The 23,112-nt window shown below is 44.4% G+C and overlaps 1 protein-coding gene across 3 annotated transcripts in view; it reads right to left on the reverse strand.

Moving 5' to 3' along the window:
- The window catches only part of ANKRD29 (ankyrin repeat domain 29), a 44,454-nt gene that overhangs the window by 16,465 nt on the left and 4,877 nt on the right, over positions 1–23,112 (reverse strand). Inside the window, exons 1-5 of one of the 3 annotated variants that reach the window (XM_034762777.1) lie at positions 14,084–14,241; positions 11,965–12,075; positions 9,920–10,018; positions 5,321–5,419; positions 302–400 (exon numbers count right to left, since the gene is read on the reverse strand). In XM_034762777.1, coding sequence (XP_034618668.1) covers positions 302–400; positions 5,321–5,419; positions 9,920–10,000 — 279 coding nt within the window. In that variant the 5' untranslated portion in view covers positions 10,001–10,018; positions 11,965–12,075; positions 14,084–14,241. Of the gene's footprint in view, positions 1–301; positions 401–5,320; positions 5,420–9,919; positions 10,019–11,964; positions 12,076–14,083; positions 14,242–23,112 lie in introns of those variants that run through there. The other 2 variants (XM_034762775.1, XM_034762776.1) reach the window with 2 other exon arrangements.

Here is a 23,112-nt window from a genome sequence, read left to right on the forward strand (position 1 = left end):
GGGGCTTAGGTTGGCTTAATTACATTGCACAGAGAGTGAAATTTTTCACAGCCCTGAGTGATGTAGTTCAGATGACCTAACTTTGAAATATAGATCAACTAAATCTCCTTTGTTGGCTATAACTTTTCTCCCAGTATGATAAGGAGCACACAGTTAATAACAATTACATTTAAAATGTATAAAGAGAGAGCTTTTGGTAAATGCCTTACTGCACTGGCGCTAAGACCATCTGAATTGAAAAACCCCACACTTCGTTTGTTCCACTGACCATGGTGTTTATATCTACTTCCAATGAACTCACACAAAGTTGATCATGTATGTTGGCACCATGCTTCAATAGAGTTTCCACCACTCGTGTGTGGCCATACTGACATGCTGCTAACAGAGCAGTACCGCCATCCTGCAAACAAGCAAAGAATGGGCACTATAAGTAGAGAAGGCAAGTGCTATACAGGACAGGTTCGTAAGACTAAGCAAGTGCTGACTACCTCTCAGAATTTGGCTCACAGAAGTTATGCAATATCTGCCAGTAAATTGTTGTAAGTTGTACTTTGAGTTTTTCCCCCCATAAGTTAGACCTTAGCTCTGTCACTAGGAGAATTCTTGCCCTGAGGTTTCTTTTGTGAGGAATGGGAACCAAGAAAAAACTCTGCTCTGACTCTCCTTTTCCTCTGGTATGAACTTACTTCCCTCCCCACTCCTAGTCTGTCCTTCTCCCAAATCTAACACCCGGCCCCACACGGTGACTCCTAGCACACCCTGCCTCTGATCCAATGGACTAAGTTGCATGCTGCTGAACTCAATTCTAGCAGCCATTAGATCCACCTCAACCGCAATTCTCCTTTAGCCATAGCCTGACCTCCTGATATGCCCTGCCTCCCACTCACTGGTTCCCTGCCTGAGAATTGGCAGCAGGGGAAGTCAGACACACGATTGTGCTGCTAGATGAGATGTGTATTGAACTGTGGAAGCACACACAACGCTCAGACCAGAGACCATAGGCACAAGTCCCTACCACTTCAGCTAAAGGCAATTTCTCTAGGTGTCAGCAATCACAGGTTGTTATAGGCACTGTGAGTGAACCACTAGAGGGAGACATGATGCCATTCATTACATCAGTGTACAAAATCGGGGTATGATATGCTCCCTCACATGTAACTTAACTGCCATCTGAGACAGAAAACAGCTGCAGTGCCACTAGGACAGAGACTTCACCAGCAATAACTAGACACAGAATGCCTGGCTTGCCATGTTGTTAAACACTGTTGCCCGTGCCAAAAAAAAGGTAATTCCCAGGTGTGACATCCCCCAACACCACTGAAATAGCTACCAGTGCAGAAGGTGAGAACTGTTCCCAAAGCAGAGGGTAAGGGTGTTCCAGCAGCAGCAACAGAAGAGCAGGGAGGGGGAGGAGGCTGCAACCAGGTCTGTCTCTGGGAGGTTATGGGAGAGAGGGTAGGATGACTTAGCAAATTGGAACAGTATGTGATTGTGACCCTAAGACCACCCCAGTTCAAGGGCAAGGGGCTCCCCCATATGTAGCAGTTAGGCCTGATGAGCTCAGTATACTGCAAGTCATGGTCATAATCTTTATCTAAAATGTATCATGTAAAGTATCATATGTGAACTGGCAATACACTGGTCATTCATATTACTGCATGGAGCACGTAGGGGTGCTATATGAAAAATTATTAATATATGCTGGAAAAATATTCTTAAAAGGTGTTTGGCAGCCAGGGCTTAAATCACACTGTCCTAGACAAAGGAATGTGGGTTCCACCTGCTTGAATGTGTCTCCAATGCGAACTGAGCAAGGAGAGACAAATGACATTTACATGCAAGGTAGACCAAGCCATCAGGAGAACCAATGTGGGGAATGGCTACTTAACACACTGAACAAGGGTGGAAGCTGCATCTCCAGGAAACCTTCCTGCCTCCTCCAGCAAGACTATTAACTTTGAAAGATATAAGCAGAGAGAGAAAAAGCTATGTTGGCATTTTTCACCTGAGGAGACAGAGAAATGAAGCACTTTGGGCTCTGTGTGTTGGACCCTGGCTAAGGAGTGGCCAGCCATGCTGGAAGAAGAACTGTGGTGAGAAAACTGCTTGGAACAAAAGGCTTTAAGTTAGCTTTGAGTCTTAGGTCTGGTCTATACTACCCGCCTGAATCGGCGGGTAGAAATCGACCTCTCGGGGATCGATTTATCGCGTCCCGTTGGGACGCGACAATCGATCCCCAAATCGGCGCTCTAACTCCACCAGCGGAGGTGGTAGTAAGCGCCGCCGACAAAAAGCGGCAGAAGTCGATTTTGCCGCCGTCCTCACAACGGGGTAAGTCGGCTGCAATATGTCGAATTCAGCTACGCTATTCACGTAGCTGAATTTGCGTATCTTAAATCAACTCCCCGCTGTAGTGTAGATGTACCCTTACAAGTGTATTTTTACTGTTGCTTGTTTGTAACCATTTCTATCCCAATTACTTCCAATTGGTATCAATTAAATAGCTCTTTGCTAATAAACTTAATCTTGTTTTATTACACAGCCACCCCAGTGCAGAGTTTCAAACTGAAGAGTGAAATACTCAGCCAAACTAACTGGCTGGTGCAGTGCACTATCTCTGTAAAGGAGCAGCGAACTTGTGAGTGCTCCAGTGAGAGGGACTGGACACTACAAGGCTAGAAGGGCTGTTGGTGTCATCCTGGAAGGGGTAACCAAACTGGTGGCAGCCAGGGTGAGGCCACTGTGCTCTGAGGATGCTGCTCGTGTCAGGGATCTGAGCCAAAGCTGCAGAGCACACAAGCATCCAGTGTTACAGGGCAGGCGGTGACAACCCCTTACTGGTCTGGGTTGAACCCTAAAGCATCCCAGTGATCATGTATTTAAAGACATATTGTAATGCATATACACAAAGGGCCCAATTAAAGTTCCACAGACCATCTTAATTCTAGCATTTCCTAACTTTTGAGTGTTTGACTGCAACCATATAATAGTGTTCTTTTAATGGAGTTTTGTGTGTAATTTTATAGATTTAAAAAAAAAAAAAAAAAGAAGCAAACTTTCGAAACAAATTCCATCATGTGGGTGTCAGTATGATGCTACATGGGTCATCAGCAGGGTTGGAATCTTTAAATCTACTGCACAGACCTCTGCCCCTTAAGCTAATGGACTAAATGATAGCAGTAGTAGGTTGTCATACCCTATGTGGACCAGCAATAGAGGGGATGAGACACACACTTTCCAGTGGGTTTCAGAGATTTTCTGACTGCAGAGGAATGGTGAGACTTGGGAATCTGGGTTCCATTCCAAGCTGTGGACGGGAATGTGTTCCAGTGGGTACAGACTTTTCACCTCATTTCCCCTAAACTTGACCCCTTCTACTCTGTCCTTTTCAAACTGTCCTTGTCCCAGGCCTGTTTCTTCCCTGCCCCTGGCTGCTTGTCACAGTCCCATTTTTCCTTGCCTAGCCAGTTCCAGTCTCTACTCCTCAGATTTATCATCCCAGTCTCCTTGCCCAGTCAGTCTCCACATATAGCTTCAGAGTCCAAGTCCCAGTCTCACCATCCAACTCCCAGTCTCTCCCCATCCCCACACCCTCTCCCAGTTTCCTTCCTGAGCCACTCCCAGTTCCCTCCTTCCCAGCTCCTTGTTTGATCAGCTTGGCTCCCAGTCCCAGCTCCCTCCCCAGGCTCCTCATTCAGTCTCTGTCCCCACATCTTTTCCTGGGCTCCTTGTCCCAGTCTCTTTGTCCTGCCAGTCCCAGTTGCCTTCCTACCTCCAGCTTCTCATTGACTCATATTATCCCATGTCCCTGTCAACTGTGTCCCAGTCCCCAATTTCACTCTCTGGATCCCAGTCCATCTCCTCAGCACCCAGTCTCCTTTGCCAATATTCCTCCCACCCAATCTCAGTCCCACCTTCACCTGCCTCACTCCCAGCTTCCAGTCTCCTTACCCAACCAGTCCCAGGGTGCTCCTCCCCTGCCCAGCCTCCCTGCTGGGCTCCTAGTCCCAGTCTCCTTGCCCAGACAGTCCCAGTTTCTCTCCCCCTCAGTCCCAGTCTCACCAGATTCATTGTCCCAATCTACTCCTTTCCTTCCCCCCTCAGTCTAGCTTTCATCCCCACTGCATTCAAATAAGACAGCTTCTGAGTGCCACCTGAAAGGTTAAGAAGAACAAGGGAACCATGTACCACCCTGGCTTGGAACAGCAGGGAGCAGCCATTACAGGGAAAGTCTTTTTGAGCCTCCCACAGCTCTGGGCTGGAGTATGCTCTGTTGCTCTGTGGGGATGACACATGCACAGTCCAGTCATACACAGGAGCTGGGAGGGGATGGAGCATGCTCAATGAGGATGGAATCTTTGGAGGGTTTAGCTGCTAAAAATAGAATAAATCTCTATTGAACATGCATGAACTGCAATATTTCAAAGGCTTATCACCTGGCCAGATTTGGGTGGATTTTCCAAGGGACGGCAAAAGATGCATCCTTAATAGTAAGGCTGCCATCCTATTTAAATTGCAAGTCTCTGCTCTAAAGCATGAGGGTGAGGGGCTAGAGCTTTTCAAAGAAAAGTTCCTCAGAACATTTTAGCATTCTTTGAAACAGCTGAACTGTTTTGACTAAAATTTTCAAAAAAATATTTGGTCTGAGGCAGACACCCAGCCTGGAAGAGTTCAGCTCAGACAATGAAAGTTTTGCAGCTATAACAGGGTCTTATAAAGTATCAGGCTGCCTTAATAATAGACAGTGCCACCAGTGCAATGCTGAACATGAAGGGGAAAGTTTTCCTGATTTCTTCCATGATCATCCTAAAGCATCAAGCAAACAGATTTAATTACCCCTCTCTTAACACACACACAGTAACTACTCATGTAGCTATATTAGACATGATTAACCAGCGCTTTTTAAAATCCAGCTATAGTATTTAACTTTGTAACTTCCTACAGCAGTGAATTCCACAGACTCACCACTGTATTAATTCCTTCTATTTGTTCTAAATTTACTTGTCAACAATTTCATTGTGTGACCTCTTGTTCTCATATTATGGGAGGAGGGACTGATCTCTTCACTGCAGCTTTCACAATCTGAAAATATACACTGTAATGAAATGGTACCAAACTCAAGCAATCAAGCCTAGACAATAAAAACTAGCCTTGAATTAATATTTTGCCAGAGGACTGCATTACTCATATAGCTTAGAAAATGTGCAAGCAGGGAAATTCTTTTATGATCCCCTTGCTGTAATGCCATGTTGCAGATCAAGAGGAAACAAGCCATTAACGCAGAAGTGAATTTTGGAAGTAAAGCAGCCCAATCTCTTACCTTAGTTCTAAATTCAGTAGAGGCGCCAAATTCAAAGAGAAACCTCACAACATCATTGTGGCCTTGTTGTGCAGCAAAGAACAGAGCAGTTGTGCCTGACTGTAAAGAAAAAAAAGAAACAGATTTCAAACAAACAAATGGATAAAATGTGAATAAAGTAAATACTTCATTTTTAAACAGAGTTAAAATGGATTGAACTTGAATAACTGAACAAGAGCTGGACAGACTCATGATGATCTTTAGGACTGTAGAGGATACAACAGAACTTAGGGGAGGTCATTTCTCATCTCACTGCATTGAAACATCTGAGGTTTAAGGTTAAGAGTCTGTCATGGGTATTTTTAGTAAAAGTCACAGACAGGTCATGGGCAATAAACAAAAATTCATGGAAGCCCACAACCTGTCCTTGACTTTTACTAAAAATATCCCAGGGGGAGGAGGGGAACAAACAGAGTGCTGCTGGGGCTTACAGCTGCTCCAGCCCTGGTGCTGCTCCTGCGGCAGGGGGTGACCGCTGCTGCTCCAGCCCCAGAGGTCCGCTGCGCCGGCCTGCTGCACCCGGGGCCATCCGCCAGCCAGCTGTCAACCCCTGGGCCAGCTGCCCATCAGCTGTTCCGGCGGCCGCTGCTCCAGCAGCCCAGGGGTTGACAGCTGCTCCAACCTTTCCCCAGAACAAGTCCTGGAGATCCCAGGAAAAGAAAAAAAAAAAATCACAGAATCTGTGACAGAATCGTATCCTTACTGATGTTTATTCCACATCCTGTTTACCTGCATAAAATCCATATTCTCTATTCCATTCACATAAATGGGCTTCTTTGTGAAGCCTCTACTATATTACTCATTTCCTTGTCCTATGTGATCAAGTGAGACAAGAAAGCCCAAAGTGAGGTAAGCACGAGTCTCTCTTTCTTTCTCTGGTAATATTTGTATCCCAGCTGATTAAATCTTAAAGGCTATTACCATGTCTACTGATGATATTTTACAGTCTATTCCTTCTCCTACCTCACCTTCTCTCCCCCCGCCCCCAAATATATTTTTCCTTTTGAAAAATTCAGGACCAGATTCTCCAGTCCAGTCAGTCACTATAAACAGAGCAAAGTGGCTTGAAACAGGCTGAAGACAAACAGTGGAGAATCCCCCTGTATAGGAGAACTTCCCACCACATCTTGCACCAGGTACCAATCTACCCCCGGTGAAAATATACTCTTTCCAATTTTTACAAGAAGGATGTGGAAAAATTGGAAAGAGTCCAGTGGAGGGCAACAAAAATGATTAGGGGTCTGGAGCACATGACTTATGAAGAGAGGCTGAGGGAACTGGGATTGTTTAGTCTCCAGAAGAGAAGAATGAGGGGGGATTTGATAGCAGCCTTCAACTACCAAGGGGGGTTCCAAAGAGGATGGAGCTCGGCTGTTCTCAGTGGTGGCAGATGACAGAACAAGGAGCAATGGTCTCAAGTTGCAGTGGGGGAGGTCCAGGTTGGATATTAGGAAACACTATTTCACTAGGAGGGTGGTGAAGCACTGGAATGCATTACCGAGGGAGGTGGTGGAGTCTCCTTCCTTGGAGGTTTTTAAGGCCCGGCTTGACAAAGCCCTGGCTGGGATGATTTAGTTGGGAATTGGTCCTGCTTTGAGCAGGAGGTTGGACTAGATGACCTCTCGAGGTCCCTTCCAACCCTGATATTCTATGATTCCTATGAAAGGGGAACAAGGGGATGTATTGGGAGTGGAGTATAGGTAAGAGCAGAGAGGCTGCCACACAGCAATGCTCCCCTATACTTTATCCTCCACTGGCGCAAGGTCCCCACCATTGGCATAAGTTAGGGCTGTACAGGGACAATGCTATCCTGCACATATGCCAGGCAGGCCTGAATCAGGGAATCAATTCCCACTGTCAAACTCAGCTCACATACAGCAAAGAATCAAAACCCAAATATTTTCCACACCTAGTTCTGTCACTAAAATACCAGTAAATCAAGGTGAGAATCCATCCTTTAAGACCTAAATTTCTGGGATTCAAAAATTACCAGAGAATATTATTATTATTATTATTAGATACCTATTGTGACAGAATATGCCCCTGTGTTCACACCCCACACACTATTGTAATAATTTTGTACAAGGCATGTCTTGTGAGGTATCATTTCCTTTAAAACCTCAATTTGCTGATCAATAATAGCCTGGCAAAATGCATGTAGCAGCTTTACATGTGAAGTTATAAACATAAGCCGAGATCATGACTAAAAGCATGCTTTCCAGAGAAGTCTGGGGAGTGGCCAGACCAGAGACAATGGGTACACTGCTGTCTCAGCCAAGTGTAAACAAGGCTAATGGACCATTACCTGCTAAGTGGCCATTCTTTGGCAGGAAAGAGGTCAGGGGAAAAAATAAATAAAATAAAATAAATAAAATCTACATTTTAGCAAAGGAACAGCATGGAGTCCCCTTCCACACAGAGTGTCTGTTGCCTTGCTTCCAGCTGGAAATGCTCTGGGGGAGGGATCCTGACCTACAGGGTTTGGTCAGTGCGACTGCTACTGCTGAAAGCATGTGTGAGAAACTTTGCTTGAATCTGATATAATTTAAGTTAGATATTAGTGAACGTCTTATCTTTATTTTTCTTGTAACCATTTCTGACATTGATTCCTCATGACTTGCACTCACTTAAAATCTCTCTCTTAATAAACTTGTTTTACACTTTAATCCAGTGTGTTTAAATTGAAGTGTCTGAATAACTATTCATAATAATAAGCTGGCATATTGTTCCCTTAAAGGAATAATGGACTTAAAATATTTTGTACTGTCCAGGAGAGAGCTGGGTGGTACAGAATATACATGTCTGGGGGGAAATCTGGGACTGGTGGTGTGTTGGGGTCACCCTGCAGTATAACAAAGGCTGGTGGGAGGCAGAGTGTAACCCAAATGTGGCTGGCAGACTGCAGTTACACACAGGGTGTGGCTTGCACGCTGGAGGGCTGTTTGTGAGCCATCCAGGTGGGAGCTCATTCAGCAAAGCATTGTAAGGCACCCAAGGTTGAAGGGCAGGGGTGACACAGCAGCTCATTAGTCTGGATTGTACCCTGGTATATCAGTTATATAGCACTTTTCATCAGTAGATTTCAAAAGCACTTTACAAAGGAAGGTTAGCATCATTATCCCCAGAAACTCTTGCCTTCCTCGCTTGTGGCTTTCTTATTTCATCTGGAGAGGCAGGAAAAAGGGAGCTACATGTGGAAATTCACTCCAGTGCAGAAGGCCTTTACAAGGCCCAGTGTACCATCCAAGGGTCCAGTCTTGCAAAACAGATCCACATGTATGGACCCTTCCTCCTATGCGGCGTCCCACTGACTGCAATAGGATTGCAAGAATACAAGTCTGAGTAAGTGGATCTATTTGCAAGATAAGGGCCTAAGTCTTTAATGCAGGGTTTAAACTTCAGCTAAAACTTCCTGTATTCCTGTCACCATAGGAACTCTGTGCACAAGGGTGAATTTTGCCCTTTGAGGGGTTCTGTTCCTTTCCGTTTCTTTATTTGCTGCCTTTCCCAGTTAACATGTCCAAAGTGATGCACAAAAACGAGTTCAGACTGTCCTTTTGGTGTTGCTTTTGCAGCAGCTTGTGCTAAGTGCTTTGCTGGATTGGGGCCTTATTGAAAGTCTACCCGTAATCACTATTAAAGCAATTTTATACCAGTTAAATCAATTCCAGAAAACTGATATCATCGACTGTTACATTCGTTGAGGCAATAATTTCCAGATGTCAGCAGGGGATTTATGTCTTAATTCCAGGTAACCAAGAGAGGTTAGAAATGTATACTGTACACTTATTACAGTGCAGAGAACAATGCCATTATTTTGAGCTATCACTGTATTCTACAGTCAGCCAACATTACTGCAAACTCTTGTTAAATTATATTCTCTCAGGACTATTAGCCAACAGAGCAATTTTGCTGTATGTCTAGACAGCCCACAAATCAGAATGACTATAGATGCTGCTACTGGAGGGATGTGCACAAAAGCCAGTCCTGACTTAAAGTTATAATTAATATTCTACAAACAAACTGAAGGCAACTGTATCCTCGCAAAGTAAGGTTTGATTTAGATGTGTGATAGAGTCTATTGCTGCCAACTGAGATGAACATATTATAAAGCACACTGGGCCAGAATAATTCCTGGGGTAACTCTGCCAAATCCATTTTAATGGTTAGCCTCTATAATTTAATGGTAAGCGACCTCTCCTTATTAATCACTTTCTGAAATCTGCATGTTACTGCAGCAATGACTATAATGGTCAATGCATCCTTGGCGTCAATGGGGTTACAGTAGGGATGAAACTGGTCCACACAAATTGGGTGCACTAGAAACTCTTGATGGATTATTTATAAGAGTAGATCCTGCACCTCATTTTTCAATTTAAAATTCCAGAAATCTGAATCCTACATATTCTCAGGAGAACCTAGCAAATAGAGATTGTTTGTACTTATACTGGATAGCAACAAACAGATAAGCAATTGGTAATACTCCTCTATGGTTTCTATCACTCTAATCAGTAATGGTTGCTTTTTCAATCTCTTTTTTAAATGCAGAATGTTTCTTACCTCTCTCTGCAGATTGATATCTGCTCCTTGTAACACCAATTCCCGCACACATTCTATGTGACCATAGTGAGAAGCTACCATCAGAGCTGTTGTGCCAAGCTGGGCATAAGGAAAAACAAATCAGTATGTTAGACTATTAACTTTAATAATAAATCAGACAACAACTTCTCAGCATAACTGGGGGGACACTTATGATAACGGATTATAATTTCCCCAGAGAACAAAAACTGTTCTCCCCTATTTCTTTACATATAATTGTGGGGCAACAAATTATTTAAAAAAAATAGATTAAAAAATTTGCCACTGAAAATCCTTTGAAAAGTAAAGAATCAAATAAATAAATAAAACTAGTTACAGCAACATTCACACACTTGCCTTCAGTGCTAAACCCAATCCTGCAACAAGGTGCCCCCTGCACTGAGCCAATTGCAGGATCAGAGTTTAACAGTGTACCCCAAACAGGGTATAATTACTATGCGATGATCTCATGTTATGGTCCCTATTAATAAATACGTAATAATCAATAATACCTTTCACTTATATTCGATTTTTTGTCGAGAATCTTAAAGAGCCTTGCAAAGATACATCAGCATCATTACCCTACTTCATAGGGGAGGAAACTGAGACATAGAAGTGAATGGTATTGCCCAATGTCACACAGCAAGGTCAGAGACAAAGTCAGGAATAGGACCCTAGTTGTCCTCATGCCTACTTCCTGCATTAACCACCAGATCACACTGTCTCAAATGCTGTAGTGTTTGAAATTATATCAAATATACTTCCATATCCAGAAATCTGCTTTGTGGGTAGAATTCAACCCTGTGCAAAGGACACCCACACAAGCTCAATGCACCAATTAAAGCCTTGTGGAATGTAAGAGGGGTGTACGTGTTGTGCAGAGGCCATTTGCATAGGGATGAAATTCACCCTCCTTCTGAAAAATGTATGCACTGATTGTGCTTGTGAATGTGAGACTTTACTAGTGAAAGAGCATGTAGCCTACATCACATTAAAATATTTTAGTCTAGAAAACTTGTAGTTCTGTTATAATAAACAAAGACCTAATCGAGTTAACAAGCCAGATTCTCAGTGTTTTGCATACACCTGGATCAAAATTAAGCACCAATTTGATAAAAAATAATTAACCAATAACAGTTCTGATTTCTTCACATTCCATCTGTTTCCAGTTTGACTCTCACCCTGATCTCACCATCCTTCCACATGCAAAATTCTACTTGGGAATAACACACACAGGACTGATCCCTAAAGTACAACATGAAAGATTCTGAATGGCAAAAGGGCAGTAAGGTCCAACTTTCACTTAAGGTCAATAGGAGTTAAGTACCTAACTCCCTTTTGTGCTATTGAAAATCTCCCCCTAAGCTATTTTCAAGGTGAGCGATGTTGGCTAGGTTTGTGTTATAAATCAGTGGCACTAAAATCATCCAATATGGCAGTGTCTCTCAACAGCTCACATTTTTAATTAAGCACAAAGTACTTGTTCTATTCAAGTAATGTCTTAACCTTGTTTTTCCCTGCCTTTTCAGAAATCCAAATATAGCCCACTCTTTGTATGTATATTCTGTGCAGAAGCAACAGGACACAGGGCATTTTTGATTTCAGATCATCTCTAATTTCATATCTAATTCCCACTGATGCCAATAGAAGTTATGACCATCCATAGAGAAAAGAATCACATACATATTTGCAGGCTTATCTTCACTAGGAAATCTTATTAAGCCTGATTCTGCATTGCCCTGCACCTTATGAATTATTTACACTAGTGCAAAATCAGTGCAAAAAAGAAATAATTAACAGATCGGTTTTGGATGGGGTTAAGACATTTGTGAGCACTCTAAAATCTGCTATTGATATAATTCATCATGTTGTTACAACTCAGCTTTGTAAATTGCTTTCATGGCTGCTAAAGGTTTTAAATCTTGCTTAAGCAACATAAGACACTCAAATGACAGTAGTAAAGCGTTTAAAGCTGTGTAAAGTGATGTAGAGCATATGTTCTTGGCATGCATGTATTGAGAGCCTACGCTGTCTCTGCAGTCCACATCTACTCGCCCACTGTTCAACAACAGCTGAAGAAGAGCCAGGTTTCCTTTCCTTGCAGCCCAGAATGCAGCATTTGCGAGCGGTGTTTCCCTCTGTTAATACAAAAAGGATTGAAATCTGTTTCAGAGCAAGTACAAATATCACATGCTCTCAGTTCAAACCAGTGTGTTATTCTTTTATAACCAGGTTGGGGCAAGAGGGTTACTTTGCTTTGTTAGAAATCTTGGCCTCTATAAATTGCCCTATCTTGTTTCCAATCTGTCCCATGTCAGCACTGACTGAAAGTCATTATACTCGGTTGACTCTTGGTGGCCTAGGTAATGTGAGTTGGTGATCTCAGTCAGTTCCCAGTGAAAAGGAGTCCACATCACAACTAAGTGTGACCAACAGTGACAACTGGTACCCATATTGACAGTCTCAGCAGAGAAGCCAAAGACTGGATCATCATGGAGACTCAACCATACAACTCAAATGTCCCATTGTGGGACTCCCTGGTTTTCAGCCAGTTTCCTGGCCACCTCCTTCCCTGCTACCTATAAGTCCCAAGACGTGAAACATGCTGGTCACGTAACTCCCAGAGTACTGGGTTTGCCTGCTCCCCTTAATTAGCACTCTGCTGTCAACTGTGCGCAGGACAGGAGGTGTATAGAAGAGTAAACTTAGCAGTATGGGAGCTGCATGACAAATGCTACCATTCCACAAAAGAGAGGCAATACTAGATAGAAAGGTGATGGGGAAAAACAGCAGGGACAGAGGAAAGGGAAAAGAGGGAGGAGAAACTACAGTGGATAAAAAGGGATGGAAAAGAAGGGGGACAAAGAGAGGGGTGTGAAAAAGACAAAGAAGAGAGGAAGTGATATTGGCGTCAAAGAGAAGCAATGCAGGAAACATGATGACAATATACTGAAATACATCATATTAGTATATCCCACATTTCAATGGTCTGTGTCTGGGGCACTCATTAAAGTACAAACTGAGCAACCCTTTCCAAGCATGGTTAAACATCAGTGGGGAGAGGGATTGTGTGGGCTTTTATCAGTTGTCATCTTTAACACTAATATCTCACTTAAAAACAAATTAACTTAAAAAAATCCCAGTTGTGTGTATTGAAGTCAGGAATGCTTACAGGGCTGTAAGCTGAATTTGAAACCTTACAAAATAGACTCATTTTAAGCGTCATTCTTCACACTAGGTGATTTTAAAAATTGAAAAAGCTAATTTTCATATACAAACCGCTCCCACCGATGCTTCAAGATCATATTCAGGCAGCATGTATTCGGTTTGAGTCTCACAAGGACACCAGGCTCAGAAAAAATTCCCCAATTTGTCTTGAATACAATCTATGTTTCAAACACTCTCTTCTCTACTCAGCTAGTGGGGCCTGACAGATGTGCAGCTAAGACACAGATTCTCTTGCATGTGATATGTCTTTGAGATGATGCCCCTTAAATATGATGCCCTCATATTTAAGAGAGTTAGAATAGCATTTATTAGACATATATCTGCCCAGGATGTTGCTTTACAACAGCAAAATAGGGATGCTACTGTCAGGGTTCCTTCCCCACTCTGAACTCTGGGGTACAGATGTGGGGACCCACATGAAAGACCCCCTAAGCTTATTTTTACCAGCTTAGGTTAAAAACTTCCCCAAGGCACAAATTCCTTTTTAGCCTTAGTATCGCTGCCACCACCAAGTGATTTAAACAAACGTTTAGGGAGGGCCACTTGGAGCCCTACCTTCCCCAAATATCCCCCCAAACCCCTACACCCCCTTTCCTGGGGAGGCTTGAGAATAATATCCTCACCAATTGGTACAGGTGGACACAGACCCAAACCCTTGGATCTTAAGAGCAATGAAAAATCAATCAGGTTCTTAAAAGAAGAATTTTAATTAAAGAAAAGGTAAAAGAATCACCTCTGTAAAATCAGGATGGTAAGTACTTTACAGAATAACAAAAGACTCAAGAACTCAGAGGATTTCCCCTCTAGGCAAAACCTTAAAGTTACAAAAACAGGGATAAACCTCCCTCTTGGCACAGGGAAAATTCACAAGCTAAAACAAAAAGTAATCTAACGCATTTCTTTTCTGCTCTTATTTACTATTTCTGCAAGACTAGATGCTTAGTTCAGATATTCTTAAGAAGATGTAATTCTCCTGCCTGGTTTCTTGGCTGGCTCCAAGAGACACAGACCAAAACCTTCCCCCACAGACTTGAAAGTATCTTCTCCCCTTATTGGTCCTTTTAGTCAGGCGTTGCCCAGGTTATCTGAGCTTCTTAACCCTTTACAGGTAAAAGAGAAATTAACCCTTTACAGGGTACAGAGGGATTTTAAGCTACCCTTAGCTGTATGTTTATGACAGCTACACAATATAACTAGTACAGCTGAACAGTTAAAGTACAGATAGGCATCACTTTACAGTAATGATCTTCCTGGGCCTCAATCCTAAGAACACAGCCAGTATCTCAAGGACACCTCATGTCAAGGGCCAAATTATCACTGCCTTGCATGGGGAGAGAGGGTACAGACTACCCATTAATTCCTGGTCACTGTAACAAGCCCATGCAGAAGGCAGCAAAGACGTTTGAGCAAAGCAATGGCAGATTAGTGCTGCTGAGAGTGCTCAGTGATAGGAGGCTATTTAAACAGAAAACCACATCATAGCTCTGATTCAGTTTTCTTTCCTGTACAAAATCCTGGAGACATAAGCTCACTAGTATGCATGTCCTGGATCTGTCACACTCAAAGTATTTAATTAGTTTAGTACTAGCTTGTAAAGGAGTGGAAAGTCACCTTGGTAATCACCTTATGATTGGGTGCAGCACTGCAGGTGAGTCCTGCCTTGATTTCCCTCCACCCAGAGTACAAACAAGTCCAAACCAGTTTTGGGTATTCGAGAGCACTTCCCCCAGAGGCTCTTCTTTGTTTAACACAGGCACACACCACACCTTCCGAGCTGAGGCACTCACTGTCAGCTGTCCTGAGTTCAGTATTCATCTCCATCCAGGTACTTCCTCTAATTGCTCTTGCCTCAGGTCTCCTGATGCTGCCTGGGTGGAGTCTTCCTCTGACATCATGGTCCATGGAGGTTTCTCAAGGATCACTCCAAATACTAATGGGGTTGGCTGGGCTGTGTGCGTACTGTCACTCTCCCACTAGGGTTCTCCCCTCTCCAAAAGCATTCCTTCCAGGCTCCCGCTTTAGGCTCTTTGCTCTAGGAGTTTATCCTCTGATTATCCAGGCTTCCTTCCCTAGGAACACAGCTTCTTGGCTCAGGCTCCTTTGCTCAGGAGCATGGATTCCACCTAGCTCAATCTCCCTGTGAGCCTGGCTTCCACCTAATTCAGGCTCTCTACCCTAGGACACAGCTTTTGCTTGGCTCAGGCTCTCTGGAAACTCCCCTCCTCAGGAATCTCCCTCTAACTGAGGTCCTTAGCCTTTTAGCATGCCCAAGTACTTCCCTGTCTAATTAATTGCCTCTAAATTACTCTGCGAGATAAGGTGAATGAGGTAATTCCTTTTAATGGACCAACTTCCTTAGTGAGAGAGACAAGCTTTTAAGCCACACAGAGACCTTCTTCAGCTTAGAGACTAACAAATTTATTTGAGCATAAGCTTTCATGGGCTACATCCCACTTCTTCGGATGCACAGAATGGAACATATATTGAGGAGATATATATACACACACACACACACACATACAGAGAGCATGAACAGGTGGGAGTTGTCTTACCAACTCTCTAAGTTGCCACAAGTACTCCTGTTCTTTTTGCGGATACAGACTAACACGGCTGCTACTCTGAAACTTCAGCTTGTCTCTCTCATCAACAGAAGTTGATCCAATAAAAGATATTGCCTCACTCACCTAGGATCAACACAGCTACCACTACACTGCACTCACATTACTCTGTGAGTTAACTATTCCCAGGAGAACCTGAGTTGCCTCATTTCCCCCTTGTGGGGTCTGTCAGAGGTAGGCTGAGCCCCTGACTCCTTCAGAGGGCCAGCTATGGATGTGAGTGAGAGGAGCAAGATGGCTGTTGAGTCAGGAAGCTCTGCAGCTCTAGGGTGGAGACCCAGGGGCTTTGCAGGAAAGGCTGCAAGGCTCTCATTCAAGGGAAGGGAAGAGAAGAAAAAGAAAGAGGAGGAAGAAGAAGGGAAGAGGACAGAAGAAGGTTTTGGGAGGAGTTGTAGTAGTGCAAGGGCACAAAGAGAAGGGTATGGAGAGCAGTTTGGGACAGTCCAGGAGGGCTGAGCCAGGAGAGAAGGGGCCTACCTGTCTCTTGAGTCTGTGGATGGGGAGAAGGGCTTCTCTGGGGAGCCTGCCCTACCAGGAGGAATTCTTACAACTAGTAAACCAGAAGACTTCTGAGAGCAGCGAGCAGGTTAGAGGACAGGGGAGGATGTTGTGATTCAGAAGGGCCAATAGTTTGAAGAGGTTGGGGGAAAAGACCTGGTCGAAGGTAAAGAGCTGTATGGCAGTAACAGCCACAGGATCTGGGTGGGCTTCATTGAGCATGGTGGCTGTAGCAAATTCCATAGTGGAGCAGGAAGAGCAACGGAACCAGGCAGAGCGGTGAATGTGGAGGGAGGATAGGGACACAAGCTGGGCCCCCTTCTCTCATCCCTGGTGGTGGAGAGTGAGTCACGAGTAACAGCTGATGTGGATGACAGAAGAAGCAGCAGGCATGGCAGTGGCAGAGCAGTTCACAGTGCCAGAGGAACAGGAGAGGCCTGGGGTGCAGTGAGCAGCATCCCAAGTGCCTGGTGAGTCACTGGTGACTACAGGAAAGCCTAGTATGGAGCTGGTGGTGAAGGCAGTCACTGCTTATACAACGCTTGGATTGAGAGCTGCACTGAGGAGAGATGTGGATATAGAGTAGAGGAAAGTGAGTGGGTTGGAATGAACCGGAATGGATATAGACGTGTAGGCAGAAGAAGAAGTGGGATTGGAGGAGGTGGATCAACTGGACAAACAGGATAATCTGCCTGATTAGGGAACAAGAGTTTCCCAGGCAAAAGGGGAGGATTACTAAAAAATTGAGGACTCAGGAAGACAGGGCTAATGCAGGCAATTCTATTGCTCAGGCTCTCCGGGATAGTGGGACAGCTGCAAAGGTCGGTGTGGTATGAACGCAGCAGAGCAAGGAACTGCCTGGGTCTTCTGAGGAGCTGAGGCCCTTAGCATGGAAAAGAACAATGACAGCTAAGGGGTTGCAATCAGATGCTGCATTTGCTGCTACTAAGTGAGGTGCTGTGTGGTTGGTGTTATCTTATGCAGAGACCTTGAAGCGATTGAGAGGAAGGGATGGTGGCCAACAGTTAGGGCAGGAAGCCGAGTTTGAGAGTATGGGGGTGGGGGAAGGGCAGTATGGGTACAGGGACAACTAATTGGAACTAGGCATGGAGGTATGTGGTCCATTTTTGATACATTTCCCTAACAACACCAATGCCAGAAAGAGATCTCTTAATACAGAAACTTATATTGAAAGGCATGGGGTTTGCGCCTTCGGACCTTCTAATGGCTATTCAGCTGCCAGGGTCGAGGGAGGTTGACCTTTGCTTTTGTAACAACTCTCTGATGGAGAGTTTTTGGAAGCACTGTGGGTCAGTATGAGGTGAAGGGCATTGGCAGTGTGTGGTGGCTGTTTCTTTAACCGCTGCAGACATAAAGAAAGGAACAGTTCTATTTAGAAACAATACAGTTGCTTCTAAATTGATTGAGGATTGGTTAACGCAGGAAACAACAATACTAGCAAGAGGAGTCAGAAGTCAGGGGTAAGAGTGATAATCTCAAGAATGGGGAGCAGAATATCAGGAGCCTTCATGTCAGGGTTAAGAAATTAAAGGGAAAAAGTAGCTGCTGCAAGAGTGAAGACCAATTAGCACCAGATTTTTGCCTATAGAAAGGAGAGGAAGGAGGCTTGGGACATGTTGGGACTGAGAAACATAGAAAGAAGGTATACCAGAGACCCAGAGGAGATGCTGGATGTGATCCAGGTTTATTATGCCAAGTTATTTGGGGGAGTAGGGCAACAACAGCAGACATCAGTATAGAGGGATGGGAGAGCGTGGGTGCCGGGCAGAAGGTTTGTGCAGCCCTATTCAGTGTCAGAAAGCTTTGGAAGCTACTCAAGCTTTAAAGAAAGAGATGTCCCCAGGCAGAGATGGGCTGAAAAGTGAATTTTATTGGCCTTTCCCAGTGGTTTTTGCTTAGGTGTTGATGGACATGTTTAATCAGGTGCTGGGTAGGAGGGAGTTGGAGAGATCATTTCATGAGGGTTTGTTGATCTTGCTGAGCAAAGGGGAGGGAGGAGACAGGATGCTGTTAGAAAACTGGTGACCTCTCACCCTCTTGAATACAGATTATAAGATCTTAGCAAGGGCACTCCTGAAACAGTTTGGTAAGGTGGCTCCAAAACTGAATCCTGCCAGCCAGGCCAGTGCCGTCAAGGATAGGCTGCTCACAGTGAGATCTTCTGGAGGTGTTTGAGGCAGGGGTAGAAGGTGCCTGGCAAGGGTACATTTATTCCCTGGATCAAAACAAGGCCACTGATCAAGTGCAGTGTAAATATCTGTGGAATGTGCCACAGCACCATGGGATCCTGAGTATCTTCACCTCTTGGCTGCAGATGTACAAGGAGGCGGTCAGGCACCCTTTGGTTGATGGTTGGCTAGGGCAGAAGGCTATCCTGCTGAGGTCTGGGGTGAGGCAGGGCTTTCCTTTGAGTCCATTGTGCTATGTGTTCTTGGTGGATCCCCTTGTTGGGCTTTTGGAAGTGGATGGTGGAGTGGCGGTGGGGGCAGGACCATGTTGATTTCCCTTGACTGATATCTGACCCGGCTGTGAACCATGAGGAAAATTACAGGCTGATGACATATCTCCAGCGGTCTGAGCAAGTGTCAGGGACCAAGTTAAATTTGACAGAGTACGGCATTATGGGTGGGGGATAAGGGGAACAAATATGGCAATGATCCAGCATTCCCCCCCTTTGGAAAGGCTGCAGTGTAGACAGCAGGAAGATGTATTGAAGATCTTGGGGGCAGAGTTCTGCTTGGAAGGAGCGACTGTGAGCTGGAATTGGGAAAGTGCCCTGGAGATGGGGGAGTGGGTGGTGGAGCGATGGAGGAGCTGGCATGCACCCTCCATGTTGTACAGAGTGTGAGTGATACATCTGTACCTGCTTCCGCTCTTCCTTTATTTGACCAGAGTGTACATGCTGCTCTTGGCACAGTTGATGGGCAGAGCGATAGGGTTGTTTTTTTCTCCTCTTTGGGGACAGAAGATGTATCCATTCATTAAGAGGTCTCTGGTCTGTCGAGGGGTGGAACACTGAGGCTTGGGGATGAGACACCCAATGATACTTTTTTAAGACCTTAAGTTTGCATTTTTATCTGCAAAGGATGCAGCTGGTCTTAAGTAACCAATGAGATCACATTCAGCATATGATTCCAGTCTGGGTTCAGTGCCATCAGCAGAGGAATGGTGGGAAAGAAAGCTTGTAAAGCCATGGCAAGGATGGAGAAGTCAGATGAGGAGGCAGAACCAGCTCCCTGAATACGTTTTTGGAGTGGTCCAGTTCTTACGGATATGCAGGATATGCTAAGAAGAGGTGAGGAGAGGACAGACAAGACAGGGGAAGTATCAGCAGGTGTTGGAGGCTCAGGTTTATGAGCTCTTGCAGTTGGCCCGTTGCCCAGATGATACGGTCATTTTGGGTGCTTCTATGGACGCGGAGGGTCCCCTTTAACTATAAAGAGATGGCCTGCAGGCTTTACCATGGTAAAGTGAGTATGCGGGTAGTATGGAAAATCTTGCAAAAACAAGACCAGCTATGTCCCAGGCAATAGCTGTCTGCAGGCGTGGGGGTCCAGGACCATCTGTTGGAGGAATGCCCGTGGGCTCAGAAGGTGCAGGTGGGATTAGCAAGGGTGCTGAAAGTGCCAATTATTTTAGGACATAAGAGGGGAAGGCCCTCTATCTCATCAGTGTAGCCCTATGTACGTTCCTCTGGAAGGCAAGGTGTGAGGTGACATGGGCTTCCCCGGAGGAGTTGATACACAAAGTACAGCAGGAGCTGGTGGTATTGAGACATGCAGTGAGAAAGGAGAAGGAGAGGAAGTGATGGAGGCACATCCAAGTTTAACATGGTTTGAGTTTGTGTTGGGCCTCTCTCCTCTCAAGGTGAGGGAGGAGCCCACTGCATAGGCCCAGAGGCCTTTGGGAGTAAGTTCAGGACAAAATTGTGAAGGAGTAAGAGGATACTGGAATGTGTTTTTGCTCATGATATGGTGGGAATTGAAAAGATTGTATAGGGAGGGGGAAATTATGTTGGACCAAGAGTATGGTTGATTAATTAGTATGTCAGGGGTCTGCGGTATCAATATTATGTAATGACTGAGGATATTGCTATTGCTGTAGATTGATTGTTTTCCTTTTTCTCTGTTTTTTGTTTTCCATGGAGGAACTCATTTCTGTGTATCAAGGAGCTGTGTTTGGGTCCACATTTTGGAAGGACACCAAAAGTAGAATTTTCAGCATATGTAACGGACTCTCTATGGAGGAATGCAGCACCTGTTATGGAATTGAGCAATAACAACTGGTCATCGCTGACTTCTGCTTAGATTGGACTTTGGACACAATGTATTTGGAGAACAGGGCAAGTCTTTAGTGTTGAGGCTCTCTTCTCAAGAGAAAACCTGACGTTGGAAAGAAGAGAAGGGTTGTGCTGTCTTGCACGAGTATGGTCTCTGTTTTTGACTTTTCTTAATGTGTCTGTTATGTTGTCTTAATATTGTTGTTTTGATGGCTGAAGTGTTTAAGAAAAGATCTCAGAAGGCCAGCTACCCTCTGACATAGCTGTTTTTTATAACTGTTAGCAACTAGGACTATTGGTAACTGCATGAGAAGTTTCATAAATCACAAGACACTTCATAAAGTGGTTTGAACTTTTACATAGCAAGAGATGGATGGCAGGAGGCAGGGAAGGAGCATAGAAATTGGCACAATAGGCTAGGTTTTCTGATCTCGGTTACAATCAACTCACTCCACATTGACACCAGCTGGAATCAGAGTCTGGCTCAAAACTACTAACAGTCTTATCCTGCCCTGCTAGCCATTGGTGAAGAGGGATGGTCTATCTATTCTTACTGCACTTGTGCCGTTGGACAATTTTACATAAATCCAGCCAGGTGACCTACACCATCAGTTGATCCATCTTGCCTGTTTCTCTCCTACCTACTAAACAGAGGAAGACATCTAGTTAATTAGTTTTTTAGAACACTGTCGTTATGATGTTTATGGAAAATTTATTGCAAAAAGTGGGGCCTGACATTTTGTCCTGAAGGTGATGAGGTTTGTAATCATTCTCAGCTTCTCTGGAAGGGAGTTCAGTGTTGATGGACAATACTCACTGGATTAGTTTTATCATCTCACTCTGACCCTAAATGTTTTGAAAGTCTTTTAGAGCTTGCAGTATGTGCTTCTTATAGGAAGACTCTTTCACCTGCCACAGTCTTCTCACCACTCATAATGGCTGTCTGACTCCATACTACTGTGCCTGACTTCTACAGCAGGGCCTTTATGAATTAGCTAGGATCTGGAATCAGGATTCAGAGACTAAGCAGAAGGAGTTAGAGAGCCTAACTCTCTGTTCACTTACACTGATGTAAGTCAGGAATAACTCCAACAAAATCAAAGGAGTTGTGCCAATGTAAAACCAGTTTGAGAGAAGAATCAAACCCAGAGCATTTAACCTTGTGGTTCATGAAATTCCTCATTCCTTCTGCCCGTGAACAGTTTCCCCGGCCCTGCTAGGGAATAAATCCTGCACTAACCCTCCAGCAAAAACTTCCCTATACCTTCTGAATCAGATACAAGCCATGGTAGCATTGTCAAATGTACCAAGGACATGAATCTGGCTTTTCAAAGCACTGCTTCCCAGCCTCAGGTTGGAGCTGCCATGCTCTAGCAATGCACTTTCCTCTCCTCATGCTGTGTAGCCAGATATTCCTTGCAAAAGCTAAGTATGCAATACACCTAGAGCAGTGGTCCCCAAACTGTGGGGTGCAGCCCTCTAAGGGGGTGTGGAGGAATGTTTGGGGGGGCATGGCGGGGCCCAGCCCCCATCGGAGGTGGGGAAGGAGTACCACCCAGCCCCGCTCTGTCTCCAGCTCTGCTCCGGCCCCAGCTGCTGGCCCCGCTCCCAGCAACAGCCTCAGGCCTCAATCACGACCCGGCCATGGCTCTGCTCCCAAGTCTGGCTGTGGTCCCGCTCCAAGCCACAGACCTGCTCCCATTTGTGGCCCCAGCCTCTGCCTCCGGCTCCCAGCCCAGCTGCAATTCCAGCCTCAGCCCCAACCGTGGCCTTGTTCCCAGCCCCGAACCACAATGGGAAGGGGTGCAGACAGGGGTAAAGGGAGGTGTGAGATAAAAAATTTGGGGATCACTGACCTAGAGAGAGCATCAACCATGTAACAATCAGATGAGAAATAATATTTGCTATTTTATGTTCTAAGCTGAATGGAATGTACAGAGAAGATTCAAGCAACCTGGCCAGTGAACAGGACATTAATCCTATCAAAATACACTGTACATACCAACTGGAATTACACAACCAAGTTAAAAACAAAGATCTATACACAGAGTGGATTTGATTTAAATCATGAGTCAGGAAGACTCGATTTAATCATGATTTTCTACATAAAAGTGCATTCTGGTTTGTTATAACCTTAATACATATTCTTCACAACTCAGAGATAGATGTAAGTTTCATTTTTAGAAGGTATACACTATACATTTTTAAACAGTGATCTCCAATTCAACAGGTTAATCATTAATATTTGGAGGATTTTCTTGCCAGGCTGTATTAGGAGGGGGAAAAAAATCACCAGATAGACATTTAAATTGTTTTATTTAACTAAAACAATAACATTAAGTATTCTGGATTGTTTTTCTTCAACAGCAAACATATTATGTTTTAACAAAACAAGCATATGTCCCTCTCTTCTCACATTTATCTCCAGACTTCTTCTCCTTGTCTAGATCTATTCCGCCCCCAATAATCTTCTATTCATTGAAGATTTTGAAACTTTGAACTTTGAGAGAGGTAAGGGATTGACTCTGTGT

The sequence above is a fragment of the Trachemys scripta genome, chromosome 2 (genome assembly GCF_013100865.1).
Source record: "Trachemys scripta elegans isolate TJP31775 chromosome 2, CAS_Tse_1.0, whole genome shotgun sequence".
In the NCBI taxonomy this organism is placed as follows: domain Eukaryota; kingdom Metazoa; phylum Chordata; order Testudines; family Emydidae; genus Trachemys; species Trachemys scripta.